We start from the raw sequence: 14,283 nt of genomic DNA, 5'->3' as shown, positions 1-14,283 counted from the left end.
TACAAACTACACCCAATAAAAGGTTACGTTTGATAAGGGCCGATAATTGCACTTTGTTACATTTTCAGATAAGAGTGTGATTAGGACTGTAATGAAATCCAGTACGAACCATATCCCGCACGTAATATCATCTACTTACGAACATTCGACTTACGAACTTTCGGAACGAGAATCGTAAGTTCAACCGCCGCGCAATAGACGGCGGCGGTAGCATCTATATCTACAGAACATGAAGAACCAGTGGCATCTATATATACAGAACACGAAGAACCAGTGGCATCTACATCTGTAGAATATGAAGAACCAGTGGCATCTATATCTACAGAACACGAAGAACCAGTGGCATCTACATCTGTAGAACGTGAAAAACCAGTGGCACCTATATCTGCAGAACATGAAGAACCAGTGGAATCTACATCTGCAGAACGTGAAAAACCAGTGGCACCTATATCTGCAGAACATGAAGAACCAGTGGAATCTACATCTGCAGATCATGAAGAACCAGTGGCATCTACATTTACAGGAGATTATACAACTATTAAAGCCATTCCCCGTGTTTAGTGTACATGCCGTACATGTTTGGAATCGACAGGAGTAAAGTTGGACTTACGAACAAATCCACTTACGAACAGACCTTCGGAACCTAACTCTCCGCAGTAACAAAAAATAGAAGCAATTTTTTGTTACACAACCGATCGGCTGCATAGCCTTCTGGGAGCACAACTCATCAGCAGCACTGGTTCAACGCAAGCAAACCTCTGAACCGATGTTCGCATTCAGTGTCTCTCGCCATGAGAGTGAGCTTTGCTTGAACCAATGCCTTGGTGGGTGAACTGCTAGATAGTCATAAGCGAATGAGCCCTTTGCTGTTTCGAAATGCGTCCCGCTTTGATGCGGAAATATAAGATGGATGACACGAACAAGTACAAATTCGGCGTCACTTTGAAGAGCGTTAAGAATGAAGTCAATGAAGTAGCGTCTCCTAAAGTTGTTTGTAAATGCAGCAAAAACCAAATGTTCACGGGTCATGAGCGGTAATCAATCTCGGGTAGCCGGGTTCGTAGCGCAGTGTGCTTAGAGTGAGCTAATCGATTATACTGCCGCTCGCCGCATGCCACACACACAAACAGGCACAAAGACAAAGATCCACCCTACAGCTTCTCACAGATTGTTCGGGCAAGTGCTACTAGCAAGTAGGGAACAGCACCTATGAAGTCTGGCACGACACATGAGGGGGCGGGTGGCCAAGACCACGCCCGCAGGCACACGCAAAGATAAATACCCCCGTATAGCCTTAACAGACTGTTGGGGCAAGTGCTGTTAGCGAGCACCTATGAAGGCCAGAACGGTACACGAAGGGGTGGGTGGCCAGCACCACGCCCGACCGCCTTTGTCTCCCCAGTGGCGATGTTTACACACCGCACCAGGTACTCATTTGAGGCTGAGTCGACCTAGGGGAGGCCCGGTTCAGATAATCGTCACTGGGTGTTGGCCGTGAGCGGGATTCGAACCCGGATCGCCGGGTTCATAGCGCAACGCGCTAACCGCTACACAGGCAGACACACACACAGGCACACAGACAGGCAGACACACAGGCACACAGACAGACACACACAGACAGACACACACAGGCACACAGACACACAGGCAGGCAGACACACACAGGCAGGCACACATAGGCAGGCACAACGCAGATTATCCGGATTAGAAGTGAAAGTTACGATAGATTCATCACTCAGCTGGCAGGAGCTCATGCCCCTTGTCAAGAGCTTCCCTCGAGGGGCTTTTGGAAAGTCGCCCCCACTTGTCAGCGCTGTAAAACGTGTTTTCGTACCAGGAGGATTAACCCTTGCTAACCCCTGCACCCTGAGGAGCCCATAACCTTTGCACCATCCGCCACGGCTGCAACAACCTCCCTCCCTCTCTCTCTCTCTGTCTGACCTCTGAGGATGTGCCCACTTAACGCATGCGAAACGCGAGAGCCCGTTCTCTCAAACGTCAACGATTGGCGTGGTGAAAATACAACCAAAATCGAACGTTTGATTTTGAGGAGCCCTCTTTTCTACCCTTCGTTCGAGCCAAATCACCCCCGTTTAACGCTGCCCCCGATCCCCCTTGGCACCTCGGAAGCCAACACAGCAAGAACGAGGATGATCATCATTGCATCCGCTCCGCCTGTCTGCCCAGGACAGCCTCGCGAAGTCTCCGAGGCTCTTCCTGTTCACGGGGATCCCTGTCAAGCTTGCCCGCAGTAGCGAGCGGGCGATGCTGCTGCTGCTACAGCTGCTACTGCTGCTGTGCTGCTGCTACTGCTGTACTGCTGCTGTGCTGCTGCTACTGCTGTGCTGCTGCTGCTACTGCTGCTGTGCTGCTGTGCTGCTGCTGCTACTGCTGCTGTGCTGCTGTGCTGCTGCTGCTACTGCTGCTGTGCTGCTGCTGCTGTGCTGCTGCTACTGCTGTGCTGCTGCTGCTACTGCTGCTGTGCTGCTGCTGTGCTGCTGCTACTGCTGTGCTGCTGCTGCTACTGCTGCTGTGCTGCTGTGCTGCTGCTGCTACTGCTGCTGCTACTGCTGCGTGATCTAAATTTAGTTGGGGCGTAGCGGTAACCGATACGCTGTGCCTACGAACCCGGCCACCCGAGTTCGATTCCCGCTCACGGCCAGCACCGGTGACGATTATCTGAACCGGTCCTGGGCCTCCCCTAGGTCGACTCAGCCTCAAATGAGTACTTGGTGCGGTGTGTAGACGTCGCCACTGGGGAGACAAAGGCGGTCGGGTGTGGTGCTGGACACCCACCCCATCGTGTGCCGTTCCGGCCTTCATAGGTGCTCGCTAACAGCACTTGCCCCAACAGTTTATTAAGGCTATACGGGGTACATCTTTGTCTTTGATCCCAATCGAGTCATTTTGCAGCATTGAGATTGTTTGGCCAATACCGGGTTACAATGTGTTTGTGACTTGGGTATGGGAGAACCCGTAGGAAACCCCACGTAGAACAGGGGGAAGAGCGATTTCCCACAGCCGAGCAGAAAGGCGCCCGAGGCGGCAATCGAACCCAGGCGTTTGTTGCTGCGAGGTCCGTCACGAGTGTCACCACCACCGGCGACACGCTGGTTGTATTGTACTACGCTCAAACGTCTATGCTCTCCGTCTTCAACAACCCACACTGGCCAACGTAGCGAACGTATAAAGCACCCACGAATCGCATTTTATGGGAGAGGCCCTCATCCAGATAACAGGGCTATACATACACACGTTGTTGTTTTATATGGCATTAAACAAATTAATGTTTAACAAGATCGGAATTTAATTTGATTAGGGGTTTTTTTTGTCTTCCAAAGGAGCCGCTCCAATATCCTTCATTCAATCGCTGCCAAATGTCTCCTACAATTGTTCTTAGATTCTCCACGAAGCCCCTGCAAATTACGGGCGTTTGTTTTCACAATCCAAAGTTGTTTTGTTCGTGTTTTAATTGGGAAATTCCGTCATTCACTCTATTGTACTCGGCATGAGAAACCGAAGATTCATCCCCGCGTCTGTATAAAGGCATCATCTGAATGGGATGCTTTTCATCGACAAAAAATATTTAAAAAAATATTTAAACCCCAGACATTTGAACCACGTTTCACTCCACTGACTTCGCTCGAGTACGCATACATGAAAATAATTGCACAATACGGTAAATTTGCAATTATAATTTTTTTCCTTTCAAATTTGGAGCATGAAGCTGGCAAACGTTCTAGCAGTATAAGAGTGATAAAGAGGCGCAGAGTTATTTGTTGCAAGGTAATTAGGTAACATACAATCGCCGGAATGAAATAACATTTACATGACTGTAATTCAGTCGAGCAAAGATCACTCGCATGGCCGATTAGCGCGGTTGGCTTCGTGCGCATGGTGCGAAAGAAGTTGAACGTCTACGCTACAGTAATTGTGCTGGAGCAGTCACACCTGATGACGGAGGCTTGTGTTGCTTCCGAAACGTCGTGATTTAATTTAGTTGTGTTCATTTGGATTTAGTTTTCTCCTACGTGACTTTACCGAAAAAACCAAAGAGTGTGGATCCTTGCAGTCACGAAAACTTCAAATCAAAAATTAATTTCAACGCACGTTCGGAATCGACGCATTGCTGCGTCTCAGTCATCAACCCGGCCAGGTGGATAGGCGGCAGAGCGAGCGGCTCCCAATCGGACGGCGGTAAGTTCACATCGAGGTTGGGGAGGGGGGGGCGTTGGTTCAGCCAATCATCCCTCGGAGGGTCGATACAATAAGCACCACTTTTTAGTGGAAGCCAACAGTGGTTGTCCTACGAATGGACTCACCCCCGCTGCGGGAATGTGTAATTTCCCCATCCTGCCTCAGGGATGTCAACGGGAGATGAGCGCCGCCTGAATGCTCGTGCGAGCAGGAAGCTGCACGTACTCGCAAGCTGTGCGATAATTCCACAGACGCGCGCAAACTCTGAAAGACGCAGTCTCGGAATGACCGTCGCAAGCACTTGCAGACGTTGGGGCCGTTTGGTCGACCTCAGTGACCTTTGAGGAATAAAAAACACCGTTCTACGACAATACGTGTGGTAAAGCGACTTCAAACTTTAACCCAAAGCCCTCTTACACCTATCTAGCATCAAAACGTGACTTCTATTTGCAAAGTTAACATCCCTAGCTCCCCAGGTCCCCAGGGTAACTAGGTCCCCACACCCCCCTGCCTCCCCAGGTCACCGAGTCCCCAGGGAAACCAGGTCCCCCACACCCCCCTGACTCCCCAGGTCACCGAGTCCCCAGGGTAACCAGGTCCCCCACACCCCCCTGACTCCCCAGGTCACCGAGTCCCCAGGGTAACCAGGACCCCGAATCCCCGTGCCGAGCGGTAACCCGGTGTGGACGTTTTACTCGCGGCGTGGAGTCGGCGTCCACATCCTCCGTCGAGGTCCGAGCCGTCCCATCCGCCGCGGGCTCGGCGCGGCCTGGCACTACCGACAGCGCCAACAGCGCCAGCAGCAGCAGCAGCGGCATCAGCTGCGGTGCCCGACGAGTGGCGAGCGGCGCTCTGGGGGATGGTCCCATCATCTTATTCCGAGAAGGTTCCCGACGGCCGGCAGGGCTCCCGTGCGCACCGGCGGCTGTGTGCGCCGCGCGCGACGGAGGCTCCGCGTCGTGCGGCGACGGGCGTCGCTGCTTGCGCATCGCGTGCACGGCTCTCTGAGCGAGCGTGCGAATGCCGGCGATGATCATCTGCGGTCTTGAATATCGACGTTCGTTCAGATCGCGTCTCGCAATCACCGAGGAGCCACAGACGAGATGGAAGGCGGCGGGCAGGTGGTGATCCGGCGAACCGACACTTGCCCAAGCTTTGCGGTCCTCTATATGTTGAGATGTTTCAGCGTGACCATGTGTAACGGTGCCTAATGATGTGTATCTGTGTGTTGGCTCTACGCTTGTCAATGTATGTAAAGCAACGTCGTACGTCTGTTATGCACACGTGTATAACACTATACGCTTGACACGATATTGTGTATGCGTGCAATACTATGTGTAATGAACTCTGTGTGTGGTGCACGCATCTCAAACTGTGTGCGTGTGCGTTCAATGCATCTGTGGCAATACCCGTGTAGCTGCATGTACGAGACCTGCTGTGAATTGTGTGTGCCTGTCAATATTTCCTTTGTACGTGTGACAACGGAGACATTTGCATGTATAATATCAGCTAGGTATGGGAGTGTGTGTCATGCATGGATTGTCTCTATTGTACCCTGTGGTGTGTTACCTATGCACGGCCCATGTATGTGAACTGAGACCTGTGTGCCTTCGGTTGCATAGGCAGTGTACGTATCCGGTATATATATATCATCAATCTACTGAAATGTTACGCGACATATGTTACGAGTGCAGTAGCGACTGTTAGGATACATGCGCATATTCTTCATGTGTGCTTGTAATTATTTGCCATGTCTAAGTGCACGTGTGTGTGTGTAAGTGTGGGTGTGTAAGTATGGGTGTGTGTGTAAGTGTGTGTGTAATTGTGTGTGTATGTGTAGCTGATCTCAGTGTACTGTGTGTGCCACACTAAGTCGAGTCTATCTCAGCGTGGTGCAGGACGGGGAGAGAAAGACAACACCGTCCACAGACGCAAAGCCTCTGATCGCGTCTGCTGCGTTCCTCTCCCTCTCTTTCCCCAGCGTTCAGCTCCACTGCCCACTGGCACTGCCCCTACACTCCACGCAGCCTTGGCAAACAAGAAGAGCAGAAACTCACGCCTCCCTCCTCCTCCTCCCCCTCTCCTGTTTATTATTCTGCTTCTCTTCCCACCTCCCCTGACTCCTCGCTCACGCACTCCTCTGCCGTGCCTCTCCCTCCCTCCCTCCCGCCTCCCAACCAATTCTCTGTTGATAAGATCCTCACCCCCACCCTCAACAGCCCTCCCTGCCTCCCTCCTCCCCCCTTTGTATCGCCTGGATTTACGGTCCTCCTCCCTCCTCCTCATCCTCCTCCTCCCTCCTCCTCCCCACTAAGATTCCCCGAGGGGGGGGGGGCACCGGGAGGGAGCTTGGCTCCCACGTGACCACGACAGTCCTGAGGAAGACTCAGAACCTCACCCCCGCCCCCACCCTCGCCGCCAATGATTGATTTTGTCTCGCACGGTCGCACCTAGGGGACGATCTATAGCATCGCGGACCACCTCTTTGTGGGGTTAAATCGCGGAAATATATTAAACCAGCCAATTGGTTCAGGTTACGTGAACAGAACATACCAATTCGTTACTTGTGCAGCACACCGGTGTGTTGGATGAAGCTGGTTGTAATTACTGGCGAAACGTCGTACTCAGGTTGTAAATGTTATGGCTTTGCTCTCGAACACACCGAACGTAGCCAAATTTAAAAATTACGAAGTGCATATCTCCAGTGTGTTTCTAGTATCGGAAGAACATTCCAGACGGCCGCAGAAGCGCATCTCACAGCGCCGCGCGATGCGGTGACCGCCGTCTTTGTTCGATGGCAGCAGCCAAAAGCCGCCACCGCCGCCGCCGCCGCCGCCGCCGCCGCCGCCGCTGCTGCTGTGAGGATGACTGCCGGAGTGGTTGATGCTCCTTGACGAGATCGCCAAGGAGTCGTGGTTCATTTCGTGGCGAGGTCACTTCCCCCACGACCTCCCCGCCCGCCCACTGAACGCTGCGCGCGCGCTCCCTCGTCCCATTACCGCATTAAACCGATCGCCGGCGACATGTTCGGAGCGGGAGCGAAATCACGGGGACGATTTAAATCCGCAAAAGGTCGCGAACCTCATCGAGTGAGCGGCGGCTCAGCGGGCGCGGCGATGCCACGCTGACAAATGCCCTGCCGCCACCGCCGTGATGGACGAGGCACTCCGCTTATTGCCCCGTACCGCTGATGATGTTTGGCCACTCCACGTGTTCGCCCGTAATACAGCACTGTGGAGGAACCAGCGTGGGTCGGTGGCTCACAGGGTGAATGACGACGTGTCGTGAGATTCCCCCCTTCCCCGTCGGCATCCGAACGCAATGCCATCAACTCGCCAGCAGAACGCGGCGCAGGAAAGCGTGGACGGACATCGTGTGTCCCTTCCGTGTGGGATAGAGCGTTGCTCCCTCGCGTGCGTGAGTTTTCTCCGGGTTGCTCTGGTTTTCTCCCACGTGTATAAACGCTCACTAATTGGAAGGAACAATCTTCATATTATTATTAGAGAACTGCAGAGCAAATGGGACCGAGCGTGGTGCTTGCCACGCCACCCACAGCGACAATTGCGTTAACGGCGCACGTCCTGCGTGAAACGCAGTGTCCAAATCGCCCAGAACTCCGCGAAGGGAGCTGCAGGAAGTGAGACCAGACGGTGATTTACAATTACTCAGCCAGCGGCGCTGCGGTCAGAAGGGCACAGAACTCGCAAGGTGACAAGTTCAAAGCCAGAGTGAGGGCCCCTTGTGTATGGAAAGTACACAGACGTTGTTGCTGTCCTGCGGAGATCATTGCTCCTGCCATACAAACGTGGAATTTCAACCAATGGTCCAGAATCCCCACGACCCACTTCCCGGCCCACCCACCCCACCCAACAGGATTCCGCGCCATTCCCACGCGTGATGGACGTCGTGGGCGTTTGCGATGTTCCGACAGTGGCATTCCATTCAATTAGGCCGCTCGCTCCTCCCCAAACTCAGCGAGAGAGCGTGGGGTCCGTGTCCATCGGGGGCACTTCGGGTCTCCCGGCCCCGACATTTCGGGAAGGAATTTCCTCTCCCGCAACTGAACGCGTGGCCCACGCGGCGCTGTACAAACACGCGGCCCATTGCGAACGTTGTGGTCTAAAGCTCGCCCTACAAGTGAAACGCATCTCCCGAATCTAGATTGGGAAAAAAACAATTTCCTTGTAACTGCTTTTCGTGTTTAGATTGATGTCCCCCCCCGCTCCTCCGATGAAGCACGGTTGGTCACTTGATGAGCCACTCCGTTGGACTGTGTAGCTCAGCGGCCCTTATACATGGTATACTAAAACACGTGTTTAGTTTTAGTCCATAGCTTACAACCATCACATTCAGACTGTAGCCACGGCGATGATGGAGGTGGTGGTGGTCATGTTTGCGATGTGGTGTTTTTGGCCGTGAAGGTGATTGTGACAACGGTGGTGGTGGTGAATGTAGTGATCATACTCTTTGGTTCTTTCGGTAAAGTCACGTAGGTAGAAACAATAATAGTTCACGACGTTTCGATCGCAACAACAAGCGACCGTCTTCAAGTGGGTCATGCCATTGTTCTTCTGTGTAAACGCTGCCATCGATTAGATGGCCTTTGAATCAAACGCCAGAGAAACGCCCGTCAACTCCGCGCCAAATTTGATGTCATTCTTTGCCACCAACAGCCCTCGTGGATCATTTGTAGACGTTTCCTTTGAACACAAAACCCTCGGGCATTTGGACTCGAATTAATAAATAAAAAATCCCGTACTGTACGAAGTGTATATATATATACACGTGCGTCGAACTTCTTTCGCACCGTACGCAGACACTCATCAGAGGTGCGATAATGCTGAGCGCGTGACGTGACACCCACGTGTCCATCTAACCCAAGAAAAGCCACAGCAACAATTAATAATAATTCCTGCGGGAAGACATCTCGCAACCAACGTGGGTGGTTTTTTTTTGTTTCGTTAAAATTGCCAACAAAACACTTTCCAAGGAGCGATTTAATTAAATTGAGAACAAAAATATATATTAATAACGTTGCACGGCGGTGGGATTAGCACTCAAGCATTATATAATGTGGTCGCGCGCAAGCGTGTGCTCTGTGCAATCGAATCACCGGACGATGTGAAAAAAAAATGCTGTGGTGACGCTGATGCTGAGTTGGCACTGGTGCACAAGCACAATTCACAACAACAACTCATCGCATTCGTCAATAACAATACCGTGGCCTTAAAAAAGCATTATATGTATACGATATGATGCAATATATCTCTAAAAAACATTCTAAATGGAGCAGTTGTGAAGTGGTTTGCCCGCTGAACTGAATTTTATTCCCGGTCATAATTTAAAGCGCAAACCTGCGTTAAACACGGGCTAAAGAAGCGAATTTACGCGACAGAATGAACATAAAACCGCGTGTGTGTGTGAAGAAATCGAGTATTGTGAACAGCTCCAGGAAACGACAGTTACACCGCGGACTTCATTGTGACCCACTGGAGTCTGAGCCCATTTCTACGGAGCAGCAGCAGGAGCAGCAGGGACAGCAAAACGACACGAACTCTCTCTCTCTCTCCCTGCTGAAGCCACCTTCGTCGTGGCCAGCAGCAGCAGCACCTCGCGATCACTGCCATTCAAACTTCTGAGGGTACCCCCTTCCGCTGCCATCGTGCGCACGAGCAGAATGGAGCCGCTGCACTTGGGGGTTGCGGGCGACGTTGATCGGAGCAGCAGAGCGAGAGGAACGCGACGTGTGGTCGCGCTCCATTCGGCTTCTTTCACCCTCTCAGTGTCTCCCGCAGGTTGTGGACGATGCGTCCGTCGGTTCGTGTCGCGTGAAACGAGCCGCTCGCTCTTCGCCTCGCACGACCCCCACCCAGTGCCGGATGATCCCAGCAGCGCAAGTAGCTACACGTGCTATGCGCCCCGCACTTTCCAGGGCCCCGCGCTAAATGAGTTCAAGCTATCAATTCCGCTTCAGTGATTCTGAACTTGCTCTATTACTATAGTACTATACCGCCTTCAACTTTTACGAACGACTGGGTGTTTAAGGTTAGCGACGTGTTGTATTATCTGGCCGTATAGCAAATTAAAAAATGCAATTACATTACTATGCAAGTAAAAATTTTGTGTTTTAATATTTGCGTGTTTGTTTTTATTTAGGGCCCCTTCACAACATATGCTACAGGCCCCGCACTAGCTTAATCCGGCACTGAACCCCCCCCCCCCCCTCCGTCTTTCCCTCTCCATTCGACGAGATGTTAACTACCTTTCCCTGGGTATACAGGAGGTGGTGGGTTCGATCCCGACCCTGACGCCAAAATGTACGTACGTTGAACTTCTTTCGCATCGTACGTGACAAACCGTGCTCATCGGAGGTGCGGGGGAAGGATAAGAAACTAAACACGAAATATATTTGGAGTTTGCGGTGTCTCTCTCCCCGTGGTCGCGTGGATTTTTTTTCTCCGGGTCCTCCGGTTTTCCCCTCCACATTTAGAATCAACGTCACGCCTTTAGAGTTATTTGGCTGCTATAAATGTCCACGCGATGATTAAGCCTCTTCGGTGAGCTATCATTTGTGGCCAGGTCGCTTCTGAAAAAAATATCTGTACAGCTCAGAGGACCCTTCCCTGATAGCCGCGACGATTCGTCGATCAAGTCCATCGACTCAAACTTGTAACCGAGCTCGGCGCCTGCTGCACACGGGCGGACGGTGGCAGTGGGGACAGACTTCAGGCCATGCCTGCTGACCTCTCGCTGTAGGTGAACCGTCTCGGCTGCTATGTTGGGGGGGGGGACCTGCGCGGTTTGAGGTGACGCACGAAGCACTGCGGGACCCTAGTCGCCTCTGAGTTGACTCCTCTTACGCCACAACGATTTGATCAGTTCGAGGTCTCCATCCCGGCCAGAACGCGAGTTGTCCGCGAAGAAATTCCCAAAGCGGATAACAGGAGTTGCGTATAACGGGGTTCGCGGAAGATGGGAGCTCCGTTGTAGTTCTGCGGCATCAACTTCCGGAGCAATTTCCTGGCGTTCCGCTCACGCCTTGACTTTGGATGTGACGACTCGTCTCAGAACAGATCACCCAGAATGCCCCCCACACCTTGACAAATCTCTGAAACTAATCAGGTACGAGCCTGGATAGTGCTTACATATCATACAACATGCCTCCCCTCCACACTCCCTCCCCGCTGTCCTCCCCTCCCCTCCCTCCCTCCCCACGACCCCACACTCCACGGCGTATCCTGGCCTCTGCTCTCTCGCCCTGACTACAGCGCTCGTGGCTGGCCCGCCAACCCAGCGCCTCGTGCATCTGTCATCTCCAGCAGCTGCTCGCGGCCTGGAGGAGCCGAGCAAAGTCACAGGGCGGGAGGGGGGCATGGTGCTCTCTAGCCCTGGAGGCCGAGAACACACGTTCCACCCGCCGATGCCACCCGAGACAGCACATCTGTGTTGTCGGGCGGTGTGGTGGGTTTTCACCGCTGCGCTGCACAGCTCTCCGCCGGTGCGTTTTCGTTGTTGTTCGGCACGCATTTGTGCGCCGAGTTCAACTCATTACGAAGCTCCCTGTGAAGCAGCCTGCACACATTTCAAGGGTAAATGCACTCCGCGGCAGTAACCAGAGCGGCCTGTCGGATTCCAACCGCTAACCTCTACAATAAGCAGCGATCGCGCTACCGCACCCTGAGAACGACTGTTGAAGGGCGCTTTATAAATGTAAATGACGATTACTGTATTATTATTAGTCCCGGGCACGTCACCGCCCAGAGTGACGATTTTTATGCCACTAATGCACCGGTCTTCACCGCAATAATTTTTCGTTTTCGTGAAGGATGTGTAAATCGTTCTGTCTAATCAGTTTTACGAACAGTTTTTTTTGGTGTGTTTTGCTCAAATGGACAGCACTTGCTGTAATTGCATTTTTTAAAGAGGTCATTAATAACCAAGTGAGTTTCAAAAGTGTCCTACGTGCATCCATGAGCTTCGCGTCACGATGTTGGTGGCCCTGAACCGGTGACAGGATTTACGCTCCCCTATAGCGGGGCCCACAACTCATTATGAATATAAAAAAGGTCACTGCCGGCTCTCCGTTCACACTCCTAAGCCAAGTGGTGCCAAATTGCAGGGACTGATTTAGCGAGGGTTGGATTCATACGGAGACAAATTCTTTACTTTGGCCAAGTCGGAGATTATTAAGCCACAGCAGTCTGTGAAATGTTAGTGGCATCATTGACTTCATATGTCCACTTAAACAGGACCAGGGAAATGTTTGCGTTGCTTATTGACGAATAATCTCCTCGATGGGTAATGTATGGCACGTGATCACGTGACGACGTGGGGTGGGCAGAGCAAGCGGCTCGCAACAGGAAGGTCGTGAGTTCAAATTCTGGTTAATTCAGTCCATCATCCCCCTCGGAGGAGGGGAGGTCGGTAAAATCAGTACCACTTTGTGGGGATGTCAGCAGTGGTTACCCTCCCGAGAGACTCACCCCTGCCATGGGAATGTGGAATTTCCAGCGCAGTCGCTTTAGAGTTGTAAACGGGATATGAGCCACGACAAATGCCTCAATGGTTATTCGAAATGGAAACCACTTTGGCTTTAGCACATTTAAAATGCAACAACAACGTTTCGGCAAGATGTCTGACGTTTCGCGCCACGCCCTTCTATGCAGTGGCCTGCTCACATCAACTGTTGGCGGAAGGACGTCGCCAAGAGCGAGCTCTAGAGAGACAGACTCTCGAGAGGGCATTTGGTCTACTCTTCCACGAAGGCCCAAACGCCTTGGAAGAGGCAGGAGTACACACGCACACACACGCGCACATTTACCCCGTGAAAGGACACCCGGTGATGGCCTATGTATCCAATCGGTCATTGTTGAGACGCGGTTTTGAATCGTATTGGAAGCATTTGAAAACAATACGACCGTAAGGAATTGTTTAAACATCTACGGTTTCAGTTGTGCATGGGTCACGCAGACACACACACACGGAGAAACACGTGTGCTTTTATTGCTGAACTTAGAGTGTTTTGTGATTCTTGGAACAATTAAATTCACAAGGCTTGTGCGGCAAAATATTCAACACACCCAGCCCTGACAACACAACAGCTGATGCTGAAAGTCACAATAACACGGGCAGCTAATAGCAAACAGGTGACTACTGCGCGCACTCCGTGTGTGACGGCGCTCATACACAGTGCAACAAAGACAAAGACACCCCGTATAGCCTTAATAGACTGTTGGGGCAAGTGCTGTTAGCGAATAGCACCTATGAAGGCCGGCACGGCACACGGGGGGGGGGGGAGGGGGGCAGCAAGGCCGTAGCCATGCAGTCAACATTGGGGGGGGACCAAATCTTCCAGGGGGTCTGGGGGTCCCAACCCAGGAACAAATCTAGATTTAAAAACTAATTTCCTGCCATTTCCTGCCTAAAATGTAAAAAAATTCACTAACACATGGGACAGACTTTTTCTTTATTTTTTACAATCATGTCTAATCGTGTATCGTATTACATTGCTCTGTTTTTACTTTATTACCATTTCTTGTTTCATTGTATGTAATGTTTGAGATTAGGGATTAATACAGTACAACCATAACCACAATCATATGAACAGCAATATATGCATTTATTTATATGAAGACAAGTCACGATATTGTGGCCAACGTTTTGCAAATATTTTTATTTATTTACATATCATAGCAATTATTATAACTGTTTTTATCTTTTTAAAGCAATATATTGGGGAGATTTTGAGCATATTTTAATATTCATGATTACGGCCTTGGTGGACAGCATTTCGCCCGGCCGCCTTTGTCTCCCCAGTGGCGATGTTTACAAATCGCACCAAGTACTCATTTGAGTCGACTTAGTGGAAGTTCGGGACCGGTTCAGATAATCGTCACCGGTGTTGGTCGTGAGCGGGAATCGAACTCGGGTCTCCAGGTTGGTAGCGCGACGCGCTAGCCACTACGCTACCGCTCCCCCCTCTCATCACCCCCGTACTCACCAACGCGGTGAAGTATGGTCGCACAATCCCCACGATCTCCCCGCGTAATCTGCCACGCACGTGACAGGAGGCCGATGTGCTATCCT

At 51.7% G+C, this 14,283-nt stretch overlaps 1 protein-coding gene across 3 annotated transcripts in view; it reads right to left on the bottom strand.

Annotated features, from left to right (window-relative positions):
* OLFML2A (olfactomedin like 2A) overlaps positions 1-14,283 on the bottom strand; it is a 44,636-nt gene that overhangs the window by 23,933 nt on the left and 6,420 nt on the right. For 2 of the 3 annotated variants that reach the window (XM_078877882.1, XM_078877883.1), the window contains exon 1: positions 4,893-5,771. The exons of the other annotated variant lie outside the window; for it this stretch is intronic. In XM_078877882.1, the coding sequence (XP_078734008.1) occupies positions 4,893-5,234 (342 nt within the window). In that variant the 5' untranslated portion in view covers positions 5,235-5,771. Of the gene's footprint in view, positions 1-4,892; positions 5,772-14,283 lie in introns of those variants that run through there. 3 annotated transcript variants of the gene reach the window in all.

Source organism: Lampetra fluviatilis, chromosome 49 (genome assembly GCF_964198595.1).
Source record: "Lampetra fluviatilis chromosome 49, kcLamFluv1.1, whole genome shotgun sequence".
Taxonomy (NCBI): Eukaryota; Metazoa; Chordata; class Hyperoartia; order Petromyzontiformes; family Petromyzontidae; genus Lampetra; species Lampetra fluviatilis.
This window is presented reverse-complemented; position numbering and strand designations above follow the sequence as displayed.